At 40.9% G+C, this 18110-nt stretch overlaps 1 protein-coding gene across 8 annotated transcripts; it reads right to left on the bottom strand.

The window, feature by feature from the left end:
* Positions 1–275: 275 nt before the first annotated feature.
* dync1i2b (dynein, cytoplasmic 1, intermediate chain 2b) lies at positions 276–14089 on the bottom strand. 8 transcript variants are annotated; one of them, XM_053636071.1, is made up of 18 exons: positions 13662–13785; positions 13161–13263; positions 12499–12616; positions 12286–12400; positions 11363–11453; positions 10365–10424; positions 8635–8750; positions 8448–8540; positions 8198–8360; positions 6602–6701; positions 5858–5983; positions 4378–4524; positions 4140–4253; positions 3880–4013; positions 3529–3673; positions 3276–3416; positions 2952–3077; positions 276–2319 (listed from the first exon to the last, which is right to left on the bottom strand). In XM_053636071.1, exons 3-18 carry the CDS (start codon positions 12604–12606, stop codon positions 2206–2208), a joined length of 1893 nt encoding a protein of 630 aa, XP_053492046.1. In that variant the 5' UTR covers positions 12607–12616; positions 13161–13263; positions 13662–13785; the 3' UTR covers positions 276–2205. The 8 variants fall into 8 exon arrangements, with proteins under 8 accessions (XP_053492046.1, XP_053492049.1, XP_053492044.1 ...); XM_053636074.1 differs by lacking the exons at positions 13161–13263; positions 13662–13785 and adding an exon at positions 13830–14089 and having other exon boundaries at positions 11363–11420; XM_053636069.1 differs by lacking the exons at positions 13161–13263; positions 13662–13785 and adding an exon at positions 13830–14088.
* Positions 14090–18110: the final 4021 nt, after the last annotated feature.

Raw genomic sequence — 18110 nt, 5'->3', positions numbered from 1 at the left:
CACCGGTTCTTCCAAATAATCTGTTATAATGTCCAGAGTGTCCCAAACCTCTCCATACATACAGTAGAGGACTGGGACCGCTGCACCTCGCTCGACACACCCAGCGTTAAAGCCCCTTTTCCCAGTTACACAGGAAAATCGTAGTTTTGTATTAATGCCTATCCACAAATTGGAGATAAATGAATTGTTGCCGTATGGCAACACCATGCAGAAAAGGGTTCATTTCAGTAGAAAGTGTGTGAACAATCCTTCAAGAGAAAAACTTTACACTCCACTTGTGAATTTATTAAAGTATTTTAATATAGTACAAGAAAGTGTTTTTTTAAAAAAAAAAAAAAACAGTGCAGCATGTTAAACGCCAGCCTGTAAACTATACAGGATATAAAATACAGCCTATTAGCACATCCACACCGTGTTAGAATTACAGTAATGTCAGAAATCTCCGTTTGGAGAGTAAACAAACCTTAACGCTTAAAGCTCTTGTAATCCCTTTAGAGCTTTTTAGCCTGTATCACTTAGATCCGTCTTAAAAACCACAAAGAGAACGCTAAAACACGGTTTAATTAGCGTAACCTCTAACAGTCGTGTTTCTCAGTGTATCCGTTACTCATCTGTCGTAATCGTTAACGTAATTCTGACATTACGTGAACACGCTACAGGCTAACTCGCCACCAGCCCTTTCGTTTTCTCTATTAATGTATCAACTGTTAAAAGGGAATGCATATAAATATATCAAAATTAGTGGTTAAAAGGAAGCATTAATTAACACGTACACACTAAAGTATAAATGTTTCGGATCAAAATCATCAATGCTAGTCTTTTCAAAAGGAGCACTAATAATTTAGATTAATAATAATAATAATTTTTTTAAAAAAAGCTAGAAATTACATACTAACTGCACGGCTCGGTCTCAAATCACGATAATCTTACACTTGACTCTCTAGCACCTGTGTGGGCGTGTAGTCTAACGTTTAGCGTTAAACAGAAATGACTGACCGCTGTGTTACCTCACATCACATCCCAGAGCAGAGCAGAACAGAAGAAAACAACTTCCACAGGAACAGGAACCATTTTGTAACACAAAATGGCCGCCGTAAAGAGTTTTAGCGTGTCGGCCATTTTGAAAAACTGCAGCTGCTACGTATAGAGCACGTCTTCATTTCATTTCTCCGTCGTTTTTAGACATTCGCTGAACATTACTGTGTTAAAGTGTTCCCCAAAGTGAAGATACAGTGTGTGTGTGTGTGTGCTTTTCCCTGCAGTGTGCTTTACAACAAACATCAGAAATCCAATGTTATGCTAGGCTAGTTCATAAAAACACTAATACACATCATAAGAGGGGATTTTCATACAAAAATGGAGCTCAAACAGGCTGAGGAGGATTTCAAATAAATAAATACAGTATCTTCCGGATTATAAGTACCCCCTAAATTCAGTTTGAAAAAAGAAATCCATATGCATGTCATTCTTTTGTGTAAATCATATTAACTAGCATTAACTAGCTAGCACACACCAAAATACTTAAGTTAGACCTCTGTTACTTGAAACGTAATTGTGTAAAAACGCGATGCCTTGTAAGAAATTACAAAATTTTTAAATGTTAGCCTCCTCAGCAACACGTCAGCCATCTTAGCTAACATTACCTCGCTAACTAAACGCCGCAGCTTCCTCGTTTCCGGCTTCTGTTTGTTCCGTGCCTGCGGCTACAGTGACGCTAATTTACATAATGCTAATTTAAGGGGTTTTATATTAGTGTCGATCCAACGTCGGTGTTAATTTAACACATGAAACAGCAAATTACCGTAAATATACAAAACAAATGAGCGTATCATTATTAAACAAAAGCAGAAATTACAACAATTCCTGCTAGCGGGGGGGAAATACGTCTTATAGTCTGGAAAAGAGAGCAGTTAGCCAGTGCGCTGCTTAATATCATGGGTTCTAGTGGATTAGCGTGAGCTTTAGCTCTCGTGATCTTCCCTACTTTCTAAAAGACACATCTCTTGTTTAGATATGATCGAACTAGCCTGGCTTTTTCCATCCTAGCGTTCACGTCTCTGCTCCTAACGACGTTATCCGCGCCAGAGATTAAAGTGGAAGTGTTTCAGTGCGGTGAAGGGAAGCGCGAGATTGTCACACGGTGAAGTTTTTAGCCCCGCTCTACAGAAATATAAGACCTGATTCTGAGCGCGAAGATTGCTGTGATCAGGCAGCAAGGCGCTGGGTTGCCAGATCCTCCGCCTCCTCCTGGTTCTCGCCGAGTTCGCTGAGGGTTTTTAGGAAGCGGGTCCACTCGTCCTGCCGCGGCACGGCGATCTGCTGCAGGAGGAAATCGGTTCAGTTGATATTAATTAATACGTCGACAATAAATCCGAGGACATCGGGAAACATCGAGGGTTTAAGCGACCTCGATTTCTTCTTTCACACCATAACAGGCTGTCAAAGACTGTGATCGGGAAATAGCAAAATAATAACTGCTTGTGTTGTATTTTTGTGAATTAAACTATCATTTTACACAAAAAATCAGCATGACGTCTCAGACGGCTCGGATCCAGAACCGTTCTGGTTTTTTTCCACCATTTAAAAAAAAAAAAAAAAAAACACTGGTTATGATGAGCAACGAAATGCTGCTGTATCCAGAACTAAAAACCGATGACATCACCCCTTTACAATTTGCTCTTTTACTATTAATCTCACAAGAATTTCTAATAAGCTTTATGTTCTACCCTATGTAGTGAGCGTATATAGCGAATCGCAAGCCGCTGGGAATTTGGATCTATACCATATATGCTTATATATTTAAATGCATCACGTGAATACTCCTTAAACGTCTGTGTAAAATAACAGGAACGGTTTATTTTAAACAGCGTTTAGTTTTAGACCCGGCATGTGAAATCTACACTAAGGTTTGAGCAGCTAAGTGTGTGTGTGTGTGTGTGTGTGTGTCTCACCTCTCCTACGTCGTAGATGTGTACACGACCCTCAGAATCACCGACGGCAACCTCTCTGCCGGAACTGGCCCAGCGCACGCGGTTTAGCGCCGGGTTCCCCTCGATCGTCACTGAAGCCGAGGGAACCTGACAGAACACACACACACACACACACACACACAATACAAAACCTGATATTAAGAACTACACGTGTGTGTGGTCATGGTTCTCTACATCTTGGTGGTGTTTTTATACTAAGGCTAGGAATATCTGACAGTTTTGACCTTGTGGAGACATTTGGCTGGTCCCCATGAGGAAGGTCCTCAGAAGTGTGTGTGTGTGTACCTCAGTCTCGTTGTTGAGATTCCACAAGTCAAGGTGTCCGACTCCATCGACGCAGGCAAACAGCGCAGGGTGAGCAGGAGACCACATGACGTCATACACGTAGTCGGAGTTATCCTCGAACGAGTACAGCGGCTTAGTGTTCTACAACGACACACAGCCCCAGAGACAAGGAGACATCCTTTTAAAGCACAGTGGAATAGACCACACCTATTCGCTGAGTGTGTGTGTGTGTGTGTGTGTGTGTGTGTGTTACCCTGGTGCTCCACAGCTTGACGGTCCAGTCGAAGGATGATGTCACAAACAGGTGAGAGAAATCGACAGGGCCGGTGGCTGTGTGACAGTCGAGCCCCGTAACTGGACCATGATGACCTTCGAACATCTCGCTGATCCCTGCTTTACTACACACACACACACACACACACTATTACATCTCCAGGGCTGGATTAAGTCTTTACACTGTTTATGAATTTAACACTAAGCTTTATTAGTCGTTACTCTGTTATTACACTGTAATAACTGTTAGTGTGAGCGTTACAGGTATTTAATATATACCGTGGTGCAAATTGGCATCACGGTCCAGCTTGTCACACACACACACACACACCTGCCGTGTCTGCATGCGGTATACACGGTGCCGTCCTCACTGCCCACCACGAAGTTATTAACATCACCCAGAGGAAACGCCATGGATGTCACCGCAACTGGTTTAGACTGTTTAAACACCAGTTCCAGACTGTCCTGCACACACACACAACTTAAATTCAATACTTTAATGATAATACTTTATAGTGCTTATAAATGCATATCATAGATCTAGGCTTTGTTCATGCATATTCTATCTGTGTGTGTGTGTGTGTGTGTTACATGAGGTGTGGAGAGCATGTCCAGGCTCCAGGAGCACATTTTGCCGTCAGTAGAGATGCTGATGAGGTTGTGAGCGTTCTGAGTCCCGACTACACTCACACAGTACACCGGGTGCTGTAGGGCGAAGGAGAAGGAGAAGGAGAAGGAGAAGGAGGGGGCGGGGTGTGAAGGTTTCATCTAATTTGAATGCTAGATGAAGATGTTGAGGATGGAAGAGTGAGAATAGAGTAGCGAGTACCGTGTGTGCGGAGGCAGAGAGGGGTGTCCTCTGTACGGGTGTCCGCTTGTTACTTCGATTGTCCCACAGGACGATCTGTCCCGAGTACGTCCCACCCACGACCAGGTTCGGATGAAACTGTGCGAAAGCTGCTGACATCACCGCCGACTGAGAGAGAGAGAGAGAGAGAGAGAGAGAAAGGGAGGGAGGGAGAGATTTGGAATAGAAAAGAATAGAATGGGATAGATTGTTTTGAATAGAGGCGTAAAAGAATACAATAGGACAAAATAGAATTTGAATAAAAAATATTTTTTAAAGAATTAGAATCGATTCCATTGTTAACAGGATAATGAAATAGAACGGAGTGCAGTTAGAGTATTTTTAACAGAAAAGAATACAATTTTAATTTTTCATTGCCGGTTTTTAAAGAATAGGATAGAACAAGAATAGAATTAGAATACGATTGGTTTTGATGGAAGATAAATGAAATAGAGCAGAAGAGAGAGAGAGAGAGATTTGGAGTGGAAAATAATCGAATAGATTGTTTTGAATAGAGGCTTGAAAGAATAACAATGAAATAGAATTGAATCAAATCGAACAGATTCCATTTTGAATACAAGAATAGAACAGAATAGAATTAGAATTATTTTTTTCACAGAAAAGAACGCGATATATTTTTAATGGGCGTCTTTAAAGAATAGAACCGAACGGAATAGAATTAGAATACAATTGTTTTGATGGAATTAAATAGAAGAGTGATATAGAATTAGAATACAATTACAATAAAAGAGCTTTAATAGAGTTTAGACGTCTTTTAATAGAAGAACACAAACAGATGTTTAAAAGAATATAACAGAACAGACACAACGCGACTTTTACAGAATAGATTTTTAAGAGGATTGAAAGAATAGAACCGAATAGAATTAGAATACGATTTATTAAGTAAATAAAATAAACTATAAAGTAAATAAGATATATAAAGTAGTTTGAATCGAATTTTTTTTTTTTTTTTTAAAACAGAGGTTTAAAAGAATAGAACAGGACAAAATAGAATTAGAGTAAATTATTTTTGAATAAAATAGAATAGTTTTTTTTTTTGAAAGTAGAAACATGGAATTACAACACGGTAGAATAAAAACCATAGAATTAGAAGTAGAATAAAATTGTTTTCGTAGATTAATAGAGGAGTCTTGAATTAGAATACAATTCTGATGAAAGAGTTTTGATGGAACAGAATGAAATAATAAATGATAAACGGTTGAAATCAAGAGACTTAAACAGAACAGAGTAGAATAATTAGTCATAGAGTAGAGCTCTGAATAGAACTAGAATAGAATTAGAATACAGTTAGAATGAAGTAGTTTCCAATAGAGGTTTAATGGAATAGAAGTTTCACAGAACAAAACAGAATAGAATAGAATATGGAGTAGTAGAAATCACAGTAGTGGAGGTGGTAAGTGATGACATCACACACACACACACACAAACACAAAACACACACCTGACAGTGGAAGACGTACTCCGCTGTTGTTTTCTTGTACTTCATATTCCACACCAGAGCCACACCGTCCGGCTCATGAGGAGCTTCTTCATTACTGCTGTAGGACGCCACCAACAATTCCGGGTACTGAGAGAGAGAGAATGAGAGAGAGTGCGAGACAGAGAGAGAGTGAGAGAGAGTGAGAGAGAGTGCGAGACAGAGAGCGTGAGATAGAGAGAGTGAGAGAGAGAGTGCGAGACAGAGAGGGTGAGATAGAGAGAGTGAGTGTGAGACAGAGAGAGTGAGAGAGTATGAGACAGAGAGAGTGAGAGTGAAAGCGCGATTGAGAGAGGGAGTGCAACAAAGAGAGTGAAAGAGCGAGAGAGAGAGAGTGAGAGAGAGTGAGAGTATGAGACAGACAGAGAGTGAAAGAGCGAGAGTGAGAGAGAGAGCAAGAGACAGAGATAGAGAGAGTGAGAGAGAGTGCGAGACAGAGATAGAGAGAGTGAGAGTGAAAGAGAGAGAGACAAAGAGGGTGAAAGAGCGAGAGAGAGCGAGAGTGACAGAGTGAGAGTATGAGACAGAGAGAGAGTGAAAGAGCGAGAGTGAGAGTGAGAGAGAGAGCGAGAGACAGAGACAGAGAGAGTGAGAGAGAGGCAGTGAAAGAGCGAGAGAGTGTGAGAGAGAGAGATTGATTGATTGATTGATTAACAAATAATGAATGAATGACGGAGGTGTGTGTGATTGTGTGATCAGTGAACAGACCTGAGGTGACCAGTCCAGACACGTGACCACTCTGTGTTTGGACCAGCGCTCGTCTATAAACTGCCTGTTCAGAGACAGCTTGGTCCCAGCCTGGGTCTCTCTGCAACACACACACACACACACACACAGTGATACATAAGCACACGTCCTACACAGGTGAGTTCACTATCAACAACAGTCCAATCACAGCTTGGCAACAGTCCCTAGACAGAAGCCCTACATCAAGTGTGTGAAAATATAATACACTGTCCATCAGTCAGCTCTCCTACTCCGTCTCATGGCTAGGTAAGAAATAATCCGCTTGGGCTTGCGCTGTCGTAGGACAGTAATCCACAGCGCTGCAGCCTGATGTGAAACGCAGTTACTGTCACCACCTTGGAGTTGATTCTTTTCCTATAACACAATGTCTTTCATTCATCTTACACCGCAGTAATTTGCCAACGATTTCACTTTTGTCGTTTATTAATCGCAGTGGAACGTCAACAAAACAAGTTAGTTCCTGTTACCGCGTCCGTTATAACAGCTATAAATAGTTGTCCTCTTCCCAGCCTGTCTTTTTCTATTATCAGACACTATTGTTCTGACCAATCAGAATTGAGAACTCGACATCACTATCGTATACGTAATATGAGACCATGAGTCGTCAACTGTTTATAGAAACTTCACATTTTTAATCAAATTTAAACTCAATCGCTTTACTATTTAACTATTACGATACGTTCTGCGGTAGCAGTCATGCTGTTAGATATTTAAAACAATCAGTACGTTCACACGGACAGCGGTAATCTAATTATTGACCGTATTCTGAATGAGATGTATAATATTCTGATTAAGGTGTTTACATGAGTCGCTTTTAGAATACTCCTTTCATGTTCCTGTTTTACGTGTTATAGAACGTAGACCGATTAACGGCACACGTCATTACGTCACCGCGCCACGCCGTCCGACGTTCCCTCCAGAATTTCACGTATCGACGTACAGTTGGTCTTCGTTATGGAACCGTATACAGTTTTGGGTTTTTTATTTTTAATTTTACGAAAGTCGTTAATTATTTGTCGTGCTGTACGTGCAAATAGACGACTGCTTGAAGCCGTGGGCTGCGTCCCAAACCGCGTACTTACCGTCTATATAGTAGCTGAGATACATGTATTTCTCCTACTATATAGTAGGCAAGTACGCGGTTTGGGACGCAGCCGTGCTCTCTTGTTTGCCGTCAAACGGTCGAGCGCTGCCGTGTGTGTACGTGTCCTGTCGCACAATGCGGTGAAAACTCCCACACGACGTTAATAGCGTGATTAAGGTGTGTACATGTCTGTAACGCACGTCGATAATGCGACTAAAACAGGAATACTCCACACGTCTTAATTTGATCTGTCTTTACATCGAGTGTGACTTTAATCGGATTAAGCTAATCAGTAATCTCTGTTTACATGCGAGTTTCTTAATCAGAGTATCATCTTAATCGGGTTCATATCAGATTATTGTTGTCCGTGTAAACGTACTGATTGTACAGGGTGTAAAGTGTTGCTTTTCTAAAACAGATCTGGCAACCCTGTCAAACAGTGTTTGCTCTTAAGTGTGTTTCATAAGCCTCACCCCTCTTTGTCCTGGAGGTCTCGTCCGCTGTAGTCGAAGCAGACGTCCACCTGCTCGGAGAGAGCGCGCTCCATGATGCGAGAGCTGTGATCGAAAAACGTCTGGAAGTCATCCGAGTGCAGGATCTGCTGCTTCTCCTCCTCCGTCAGCTCGTGAGGTGGCGCTAGAGAGCCGGAACAATTCGAGGATGAGAGAAACGAACAACGCAGGCCCAACACACGCACATCCTAGCGAAGACAGAATCCTTTACCTTCCTCTTCCTCAGCGTGAGGTTCGTTTTCTTTCGGAGACTCGAGAGCGGTCGAATCCACCGCCAGATCCTCCTCCTCGTTTTCCTCTTCCGCTGTAGAACAGCACAGAGGTCATTACGACATAAACACCGCGTGCAGGATGAGTCCATTGTGACTGCCGTGTAGGGGGAGGGGTGTGAGACGTACCGTCTTTAGGCTGAGTGGTGACGGGTGTCTGAGTCTCTTTAGAGTACGACACGAGCTCTCGAGGAGGAAAGTCCACCTGAGTCACTTTAGCCATGCCGAGCCTGAGAGGACCTCGTCTGAGAACGAACACACACACACACACACACACACACACAATTACACTAAAATACTGTAGATTACACAAACTATAAAAAAGGCTAGTATACTGCGGAAATCTGGTCATTTACTCGTTGTTTTCATAGCGACGCACGCACGACACCAAAACAACATTTAGCAAACAAACATTTTAGCGTCTCTGAATTGTTTGAGGTGGAGAGTAACGTCAGGTCCAATCCTGCTGGTTCAAATTTGACAGGTTTCAACTTATCCTCGTTACGCATTATCGCCTTTCTGACATTATGTCGATACTTTAGCGCGTAAATCGGTAACTTATTCATGTTTTTAGTTCTTTTTATGCCTAATATGGAGGTTTCGTCAGATAATAAGGGAGCGTATCTGTGTTCCCCAGATTTATACGGCACGTAATGAACACACGGTGATTTCATCTGGAGTTAGGCTTCAGTATAAGTGAGAGCTGGGACATGTTCATCATACTTAACGTTGTGTTCCTTTTATGAACGTTTCCTGTGTTTTATAGGCTACGGTACGGCATTTCTCCAGTTTAGTGAATACATTTCACTAGTGTTCCTGAACTGTATGAATGCAAACGAGTTCATTTTCAAAGTTCATAACTTTCTGAAGGGTGGATGAAGGATGCGTGTCTTTGGTGTTTAAAGTTAAAAGGTAATAAAGTTAATAGGGCCCTGGGAAAATCCAGTCCTGCCTACGTAAAACCTTTGGGAAAGTTTACTTAACGTGTGTTAACAGAATATTGAACTGGGGGAACGTAGGACCCTGGGAACATATGAAGGACCCATTAAACAAGCTAGCAGTTAGCTCCTGTGGTAAATGCTAGCTAGCTACAGTAGTTAGCACTGGTAGTGATCTAAAGGGCTGACTGTTAACTGTTACTGATTCACTTCCTGCTTATTCAAATTACAAGCTCACACAAGTCATTTAACCTTTAGCGACCTGCATCGAGGCTCGTGAACGGTGTTTGTTTTGGTAGCTAATTCGGAATGATTCGTTTTAGTCTAGATTTAGCTTACAAAAAATATCATCGTTATTAGCCAAGCCGTTAACTAAACTTCAACAGTTTCGGTCAAAGAAAGCAAATGAGTTCTTTCTAGGAGTTTCCATGAGCAAATTTTAACCTCTGCACACACTTTATAAAATTCATTATATTTTAAATTCTACTTATAAAACATTTAATGGCAATATTATATTATTTTGCTTCTGTCCAGTCGGTTGTTCGTGACATATTCATCTCTACTGGTTGAGGGAGTGTCACTACGTTACCAGATTTTACGCAGATATTTCGGCGAATTAGACTTCTATTGCTGCGAAACTGAAGAAGCAAGACATCAGACATGCTTTAGCTGATCAACTATACATGGAAAATGAACAGGAAACATTTGTACATCTTTTCTGGCTGAAGAATACTGATGTGACAGTAGCGCTTCCTGCAGTGCAACACAGAGACACATCTCGCTGCTTATGGTGTTATGTTGTACTGTGATGAGCGAGGATTAACAGATGTGTGTGATGAAGAGTCTGCTGATTGGCAGGTGTGTTTTAGGAAAGCAGAGAGTGAGGAACAGAGAATTACACAGACAAACAGAGATCAGTACCCATGCTGAGAGTCTGAATGCAGCAGGAGAGTAGAGGGGTCAGAATCCCAGTGCAGAGTCCTGTTACACACACACACACAGAAAACACACAATACACACACACACACACACACACACACGCAGACATAAGCATGCAGTCAAAAAGGAAATGTGTTAGTAGAACATACAGTGTTTAGTACAAACACACAGACGTTATTTTAGTCACACAGTCAGTAACATGCACTTAGCTATTATGTTATGAATTAGTGTTTACAGGTTAATAAATATGACAGTTGTTAATGCGTATCTCTTTTTTACAGAGACGATGCACAATCAAAAATCTCATGTAGAAAAAGATCCTTTAAAGCAGCCAGCGACAAAACAATGTGATTCAGGATTGTACAATCCGATGAAAGAAAAGTGCTGAGGAGTGTGAGGCCACGCCTCCTTCACTGGGACTGACAGGTATAGAGGCCACGCCTCCTTCACTGGGACTGACAGGTATAGAGGCCACTCGTCCTTCACTGGGACTGGCAGGTACAGAGGCCAGGTCGCACATGCGCATTTTATTCTTTTGCACTATTTAGTTGTTCCACAAGGTGGCAGCAGTAACCCAGGGCCGTTGATTCTCAAGGTAGTCGAAGAAAAAACGGAAGAAGCGGAGACGAGTGCAGGTTAGAAAGTATATGGAAAGGATTTGTATATGGTTGCCAATCGTGGCGAGAGATTGCCCAAGCACTGTTCTTCGTGGTGTTGTGATTCTTCTTTGTTGCCATCCTTCACACCAAAAAGACCTGCTTTACTGCTCTGTACTGACTCTTGTAGGCCAGGAGGGGTAGTGCAAGTTGTCGGAATACGCATGCGTCGACCGCCTGTGTACGTGTACGTGTCAAATGAAACCTCAGTATCAGTGTTACGGAGTGTACCTGATAATAATGATATGAGTATAGTGTTGAGTGTTACAGAGTGTTCCTGAACGATAATGATATGAGTATAATGTTGTGTGTTATGGAATGTACCTGGCTCCGGTGGCACCGTCTGCGGAGTCCTGGCTGCCGGTTTCACTCGGAGTGCCCACTGATTTGGCAGAGGGAGACATGGGAGGGGGGACTAAATAATGAAACAGACACGTATCCTCTGTTACTATTCGCAGAGGCTGAACTACACACACACACACACACACACACACACACGCACGCGCACAATGATTTGGAGTGCAAAAGAAAACACAAAGCCAGGCATTCATAAAAAACAACAAAGGAGGCACAGGAGAGAAACAATATGGCAAGGTCCAGGATGTGAAAGAAAAGACAAAGAATTGGGGAATAAAAAGAGAGAAGACAAAAAGAAGCCCTGGTTAAAAGTCATGCGGGATAAACATGAGGTTAACATGAGCTCATTCCACACAGAAGTCCACAGCACTCAAACACAGAGTAGCAGTGATGGGGTTACATGCTAACAACACTTTAAATCTTTAGACTATATGTATAAACTTTTATGAAATCACAACCACTACTACTACTACTACTAATAATAATAATAATAATAATAATAATAATAATAATAATAAGACAAGCTTTCATGGAGGTGTCCATGTTTTTTTCCCACTTTAAAAAAAAAGGCGTAATTCCGAACTCCGAACAACTCTCCACTTCCGAGTTAACTCAAACACAGCATATGACCTAGGATGCAATAATGCCCCTTTCTTCATCCCTAACATGACACTGATATCCGAGCTCTAAATATTGGCCAAAGCTGATCTGCTGGCCAGAGATGACGTTCTCACCACAGACCCGAGCTCACTCTCTGCAAGCTTCAATGTATCATATGTAATAATCCAATCCAAGACCAATTGAGCATTTCTCTGGTGGCGGTTACAGTGAGATCCCTGAGCCTCAGGTCATGATGCTACATTTCCCAGAATGCTCTCGTGGAGTCGTACCCATGGCAGGATCGGTGATGCCCATGCTCTGCAGCAGAGCCTCCGTCTCCCTCCTCTTCCTCTCCAGATCAGAGTCATCGTTTGGCGGAGAGGCGCCTTCTCCACGCCCTTCAGTCTACGGCAAGAACAGGAAGGTCAGTGTCAGTGTATGTCACTCACACACACACACACACACACACACACACACACACACACACGTAAAGAATAGCTCACTTCTTTCTTCTTGCGTTCCTCCTCTTTTCTCTTCTTCTCTTCCCTGATCTGAGCAAGGCGCTGTTTCTTCCTCTCCAGCTCTGCCTTCAGCTCGCTTTTTTCCGACATTATGTCCAGACTAAGAACACACACACACACACACACACACACACACACACACATACATACATACACAGCTTATTATTTCAGCACCAACAAGCAGCATTTCGTAAATGTACATATGCAGTATGGACCACATGGCAGAGCAGACAGAGGACGTCTGACTTGGCATTTATCACAATTATTTCTTTTTATAAACAATTATGTACAGTTATGTACTTAGCATTTTGCGCTGAAGTTTCTATTTCTCTGCACAGTCCAAAACAATACTACAAATTATTTAATTAACGTTAAATTAGCTTTTCACTCCTCTAACCATAAACTTGCATAGCCTTGTAAGCGACTTCCGCCCCTTCCAAAATGGCGGATGTTTTGCCGTATCCCAGTAGCTAGCAACAGCTGAATCTACTCTTTTCCTTCTAAAAAAAAATGTATATAACATAAGCGGGATATAGCTTACCACTCAAAACAAGACTATAGTGCAAGCCTAAAATCGTTGAGAAAACGTTTTAAAGTGGGCTGTGAAAATCAAAAAGTGGAATAAAACCAACGGAGAAATTTACTTCCGGGATTCTTGCGCCGTGACGTAGTCACGTCAGCGTTGCTGGGCTGCGTGCAGCCGGTCCGCGCCCTGCTGATGATGTAAACCGGCTGACACAATGGACACTGGGACGTGGCAACAAACAAATACTATTTTATGAAACCGTTTTGTTTGCGTTTTTTCTTGAAATGAAACAACGTGAACCAATTTTAAGGTGGATAAAAAGTATCCATAATAGTCTATTTTCAGCCTGGCAGCGGTGTCCACATCATTCAGTTCATCACAATAACACACATTAATCTCTAATATTAATCCTAAAATGCATACACAGACAGAGATACTCTTGATAATGTTATTACGATGTTTACACGTTATAAACACACCCACCGCCTATATTTCACTTTAATATAGGCGAGTGTCTACACTTAAACAAAACAAAAAACAACTTCCTTGAGTAAATACAGATATTTCATTTGAATGCAACACAAATAATATCAGTTTAGTTGAATAAAACACAAAGTACAAATTATTTCAGGTGCAACGAGACCGGTAATATAATCTCTAAAGGATTATGTCAACAACAGGAAGCGTTCACATCCATCTTTTACACCCCGGACACCATCCCGGATTAAAACTCCATTTACTGCATCTCTGAAATGCTCCGCGTTGCTATAGTAACGATTAGACTTACTAGAGAAGAGTCGTTATAATCGCGTATAAAGTCCTGTTTTGGAGGATTGTTCTTCAGGGATTATAATTTATTTATCCTCTTTCCCTGGTTTTGTAACAGGATCCTGGACTGCTATGGCCGCTGGGTGGATTTTTTACAACAGAGCATTAGCGCATGTCAGACATTAGAGGTCGCTGTTTCACGTTTCCTCAGGACCGGAGTCCTGAGGAATGATTTAGCATCATGGCTAATGTTTTCTTTTTAATTAACATGTGCAGTACATTATGGCCAAAAGCAGCCCATGAGGACACCTGACACCATCACACCTATACATGGTTCTTCCCCAAACTGTTCCCACAGTTGTATATAATGCCTTTGTATAGAATAGAATATAGAATAATAGAATTCTATATTCTGTAGAATTGTATAGAATGCCAAAGAAATACTATAGAATTGTATAGAATGCCAAAGTACACAACTGTATAGAATGCCTTTGTTTGCTGTAGCTTTACAGTTTCCTTTCACTGGAGCTAAAGTTGCTATCAAAATGATTCAACCCCCATTGTAAATCAGGTTTATTGTCAAAATGTGCAGACTTTCAGCTGTTTGCGATGAACAAATCAAACAAAAGCATTGAAATAGTTCAACACAATGAATGCTTCAAGTGGTTTCCTCAAATTCAACTGAAAATGCAAGTTATAATGATTTCTCCAGTTCCAAAATTATTCAACCCCTCCATGGCAAGCGTCTTTAGTACTTAGTAGAGCACCCTTTTGTTTTTATGACCTGGTGCAAAAACCTGCTGCAGGTCATTGGAATCCTGTATGATAAGAAGATGCCAGTCCACCTCGAGGCCAAAGGTTTACAATGCTGGCCGATGACGACGGACCACGAGCAGGCGCTCTGCGTCATGGAAATGAAGATGTTGCGATGTTCGCTCGGAATCTCGCAACTCGATCGGGTCATGATCGAAGATGTAAGGAAGACATTGGGAGTGGCGCCCATCGCGAACGAGATGCGTGAAGCGTGACTGCGATGGTTCGGTCATGTTATGCATAGTGACGAACACTCCATCTCCAAGACTGCACTCAGATTCGACCCTGGAGAACACCAACCATGCAGGAGATCCAAAAAGTACTGGATGGACTGCATCAAAGAAGATATGAAAAGTGGTGAACATTACTCTTGATGATACCCTGGACCGAAAGAAGTGGAGAGCGCTGTTCAAGCATGCGGACCCAGCACCAAGGTGGGATAGTCGCTAGGAAAGAGAGAGCACTTCCTGAAATGTTTTATTCCACTTATACCACAGCAACTTGCCAACAATTCACTTTTTTAATTTTATTATTAGGAACATCCATCCATCCATCCATCCATTTTCTATACCGCTTATCCTTCAGGGTCGCGAGGAACCTGGAGCCTATCCCAGGGAGCATGGGGTACAAGGCGGGGTACACCCTGGACAGGGTGCCAATCCATCACAGGGCACAATCACATACACACTCACACACCCATTCATATACTATGGACACTTTAGACATGCCAATCAGCCTACCATGCATGTCTTTGGACTGGGGGAAGAAACCAGAGTACCCGGAGGAAGCCCCCGCAGCACGGGGAGGACATGCAAACTCCGCACACACAGAGTGTAAGTGTGTTAGAGAGGAGTTAGAGAGGAGTTAGTACAATGAGAAAATACAGCAGGAAATACAATATGTACAAGTCAAGTTTTTAATTTAATACTTAGTTTAGCACTGAGCAAAGAGTGCTTAGTCTTTATTTGAAGAAAAAAATAAAAGTTTTCGGTCAAGAACGTTTATTTTGTTGATAAATCTGATAGCACATGAAGGCAGCATTATTGTCATTATCTAAATACTGTACAACAATATTGATCTGCTGTAGATGAAAATGCGTGTTAAGCATCAGTAATATTGAGCTGAGATCATTGTGATATGTGTGTATATATGTGTGTGTGTGTGTGTGTGTGTGTGCAAGTGTATACATGAGAGGACTTTCAGTGGCAGTTTATTTATTTATTTTTAATAAATGAGTTTTCAGTGTTATAGAAATGCAGCAATGTTTGAGCATCTGTGTGTGTGTGTGTGTGTGTGTGTGTGTGTGTGTGAGAGAGAGAGAGCGAGAGAGAGAGAGAGAGAGAGAGGGAGTTGGCACTGTGACCTATAACACACTATATAACATTATGCGGATGAGATCAAATGGCTGCTGAAGTTACCATGGAAACTTGTGTACTGTGTATGATTTCAATTCAGGTTAAGTATGCAGGTGTGTGTGTGTGTGTGTATGTGGGTGTGTGTGTGTACGTGTGTCTGTGCATCCAGCTGTTAAGTGTGCTCCTAAAGTTGTCTTTCTGTTAACCACACAGAGCCCAAAATACAACAAATAACAGTTGTAAACACACACACACACACACACACACACACACACACACACACCTGCATACTCTCTCTCTTTCATGTACATACTGTATATACAGGTGAAGTTTAATTCTGATATAAGTAAAGTTAAATATATATATATATATATATATATATATATATATATATATATATATACATATATATATATATATATATATATATACACATATATATATATATTCATATAATACAGAATTTTTGAGACTTTCTATTTATTATAATACATTAATAACTTTGTAATACTTTTATAATACATTAATAACTTAGTAATACACAAGCTTAAGTTGTTTGTATATTATGAATATATTTGGGGTTTTGAGTTTGGAGTTTATTATTATTATCAGAGCTGGAAATATGAGATGACACACGTTTTCTAGAGATATTTATCACCCCATGAGTTGCTCTATAGACTGCACAGACCTGTCAGGACTCGATCAGTCGTGATTCAGTTCAGTTTTATTCGTAAAGCTCTTTTAACAACAGACGAGTCACAAAGCACCTTCACACAAATCCAGGTGTAGATTTAAAACCCCTAAAGAACAATGCAGAGATGACAGCGATGACAGCGGCGAGGAAAAGCTCTCTGAGACGACATGAGGAAGAAACCATGAGAGACTCAAAAGGGAACCGATTCTCGTCTGGGTGACACTGAATAGTGGGATTATAATCCTTACAGTATACAGCTGTAGAAGAGTAAAGACAAACAGTACTAAGCGTGTTTGGCATGAGCATCATTCTTATAATTCTCAAGAGCTTTGTCGAGGAGGAAAAGCAGCGAGGGTTAGAAAAAATAGTTTTCCACTCTGCACCGTCCTCCATATATTGAGGTTCTGGAAATTTCCATTAACTCACAGTCTAAGATAAGAAGCTGCGATTCCCAGGTGTTGAATTAGTAGTGAACTGAGCTGTGAAGGAATAGACAACGAAGACGTATAAATACATACAAATCCTTCTGTATGAAATTGATCTAGTTGTTAAACATGCACTGTTCATTGTACATAATAATGTTTTAAAAGTGTGTGATAATAGTAATAATAATAATAATAATAATAATAATAATAATAAAAGTTCTCAGGTTTGACTCTCAGTCTAAGGATGAATGGATGCATAAAATATGATTAGACTACCGGTGTGGGTGACATAAAACATACTACACCTCTCATTTTAACAGTTTCAAATAACTTTGTTACTCCTTCAGGACTTAAACGTAGGAAATGTAATGAAATGTACAGTTTTGCTCTTACTCCAGATTTAGTCAATCGGCTGAGACATGTTCGGCGTCTGAGGTTTGTTTCTTTAGTTTTGCCCTGGAGCTTTCTGTAGTCACTGAAAAACTGGATGTGGTTTGAAGCAGATATTCATGAAAAAGATTTGGGCTGAGATAGACACCATTACTTGTTAGTCTTCTAGCGCTGGTGCAAAACTAAAAAACAAAAACAAAACTAATGAGAAAAGTTTTTTTTTTGAAAAATGTGATGTAAATGTGTAGATTTAACTTTAACTAAAACATAGCTATTGTATGTCTGTCCATCACATACTGTTACTGTAAATATCACACACACAGGCAGAGAGAGAAAGAGAGAATGCAGAGAGAGAGAGTGAGAGAGAGAGAGAGAGACGTAGCTTCCAGATTTGATTGAATAGAAAAATATGACAGATGTGTTGTTTTTCTACACATCTGGACTAAATGAATCGCACAATAGCCATCTGTGCACATCTCTATGCACGTAATCAACAGAACATTCCTGAAATACACATCCGCTCTGCTGTAACTTTACCGTCAATTAAAATATGCATATGCTCTTTTATGTAAAAAGAGATTGAATGTTTTAATGTTTACTCATCATATCAGTTACGTATACAA

This window comes from Ictalurus furcatus, chromosome 11 (assembly GCF_023375685.1).
Source record: "Ictalurus furcatus strain D&B chromosome 11, Billie_1.0, whole genome shotgun sequence".
Classification (NCBI taxonomy): Eukaryota; Metazoa; Chordata; class Actinopteri; order Siluriformes; family Ictaluridae; genus Ictalurus; species Ictalurus furcatus.
The sequence above is the reverse complement of the archived record's forward strand: the minus strand, read 5'-3'. Positions and strand labels throughout refer to the sequence as shown.

What these genes read in the sequence shown, in the direction of transcription:
- dync1i2b (XM_053636069.1), bottom strand. Translation starts at nt 12,606, where the DNA reads ATGTCGGAAAAAAGCGAGCTGAAGGCAGAGCTGGAGAGGAAGAAACAG. An exon ending in CACCACTCAGCCTAAAGACG is followed by an intron (nt 8,541 to 8,634) that starts GTACGTCTCACA and finishes GCTGTTCTACAG; the next exon opens with CGGAAGAGGAAAACGAGGAG. An exon ending in TCACGCTGAGGAAGAGGAAG is followed by an intron (nt 8,361 to 8,447) that starts GTAAAGGATTCT and finishes CCGGCTCTCTAG; the next exon opens with CGCCACCTCACGAGCTGACG.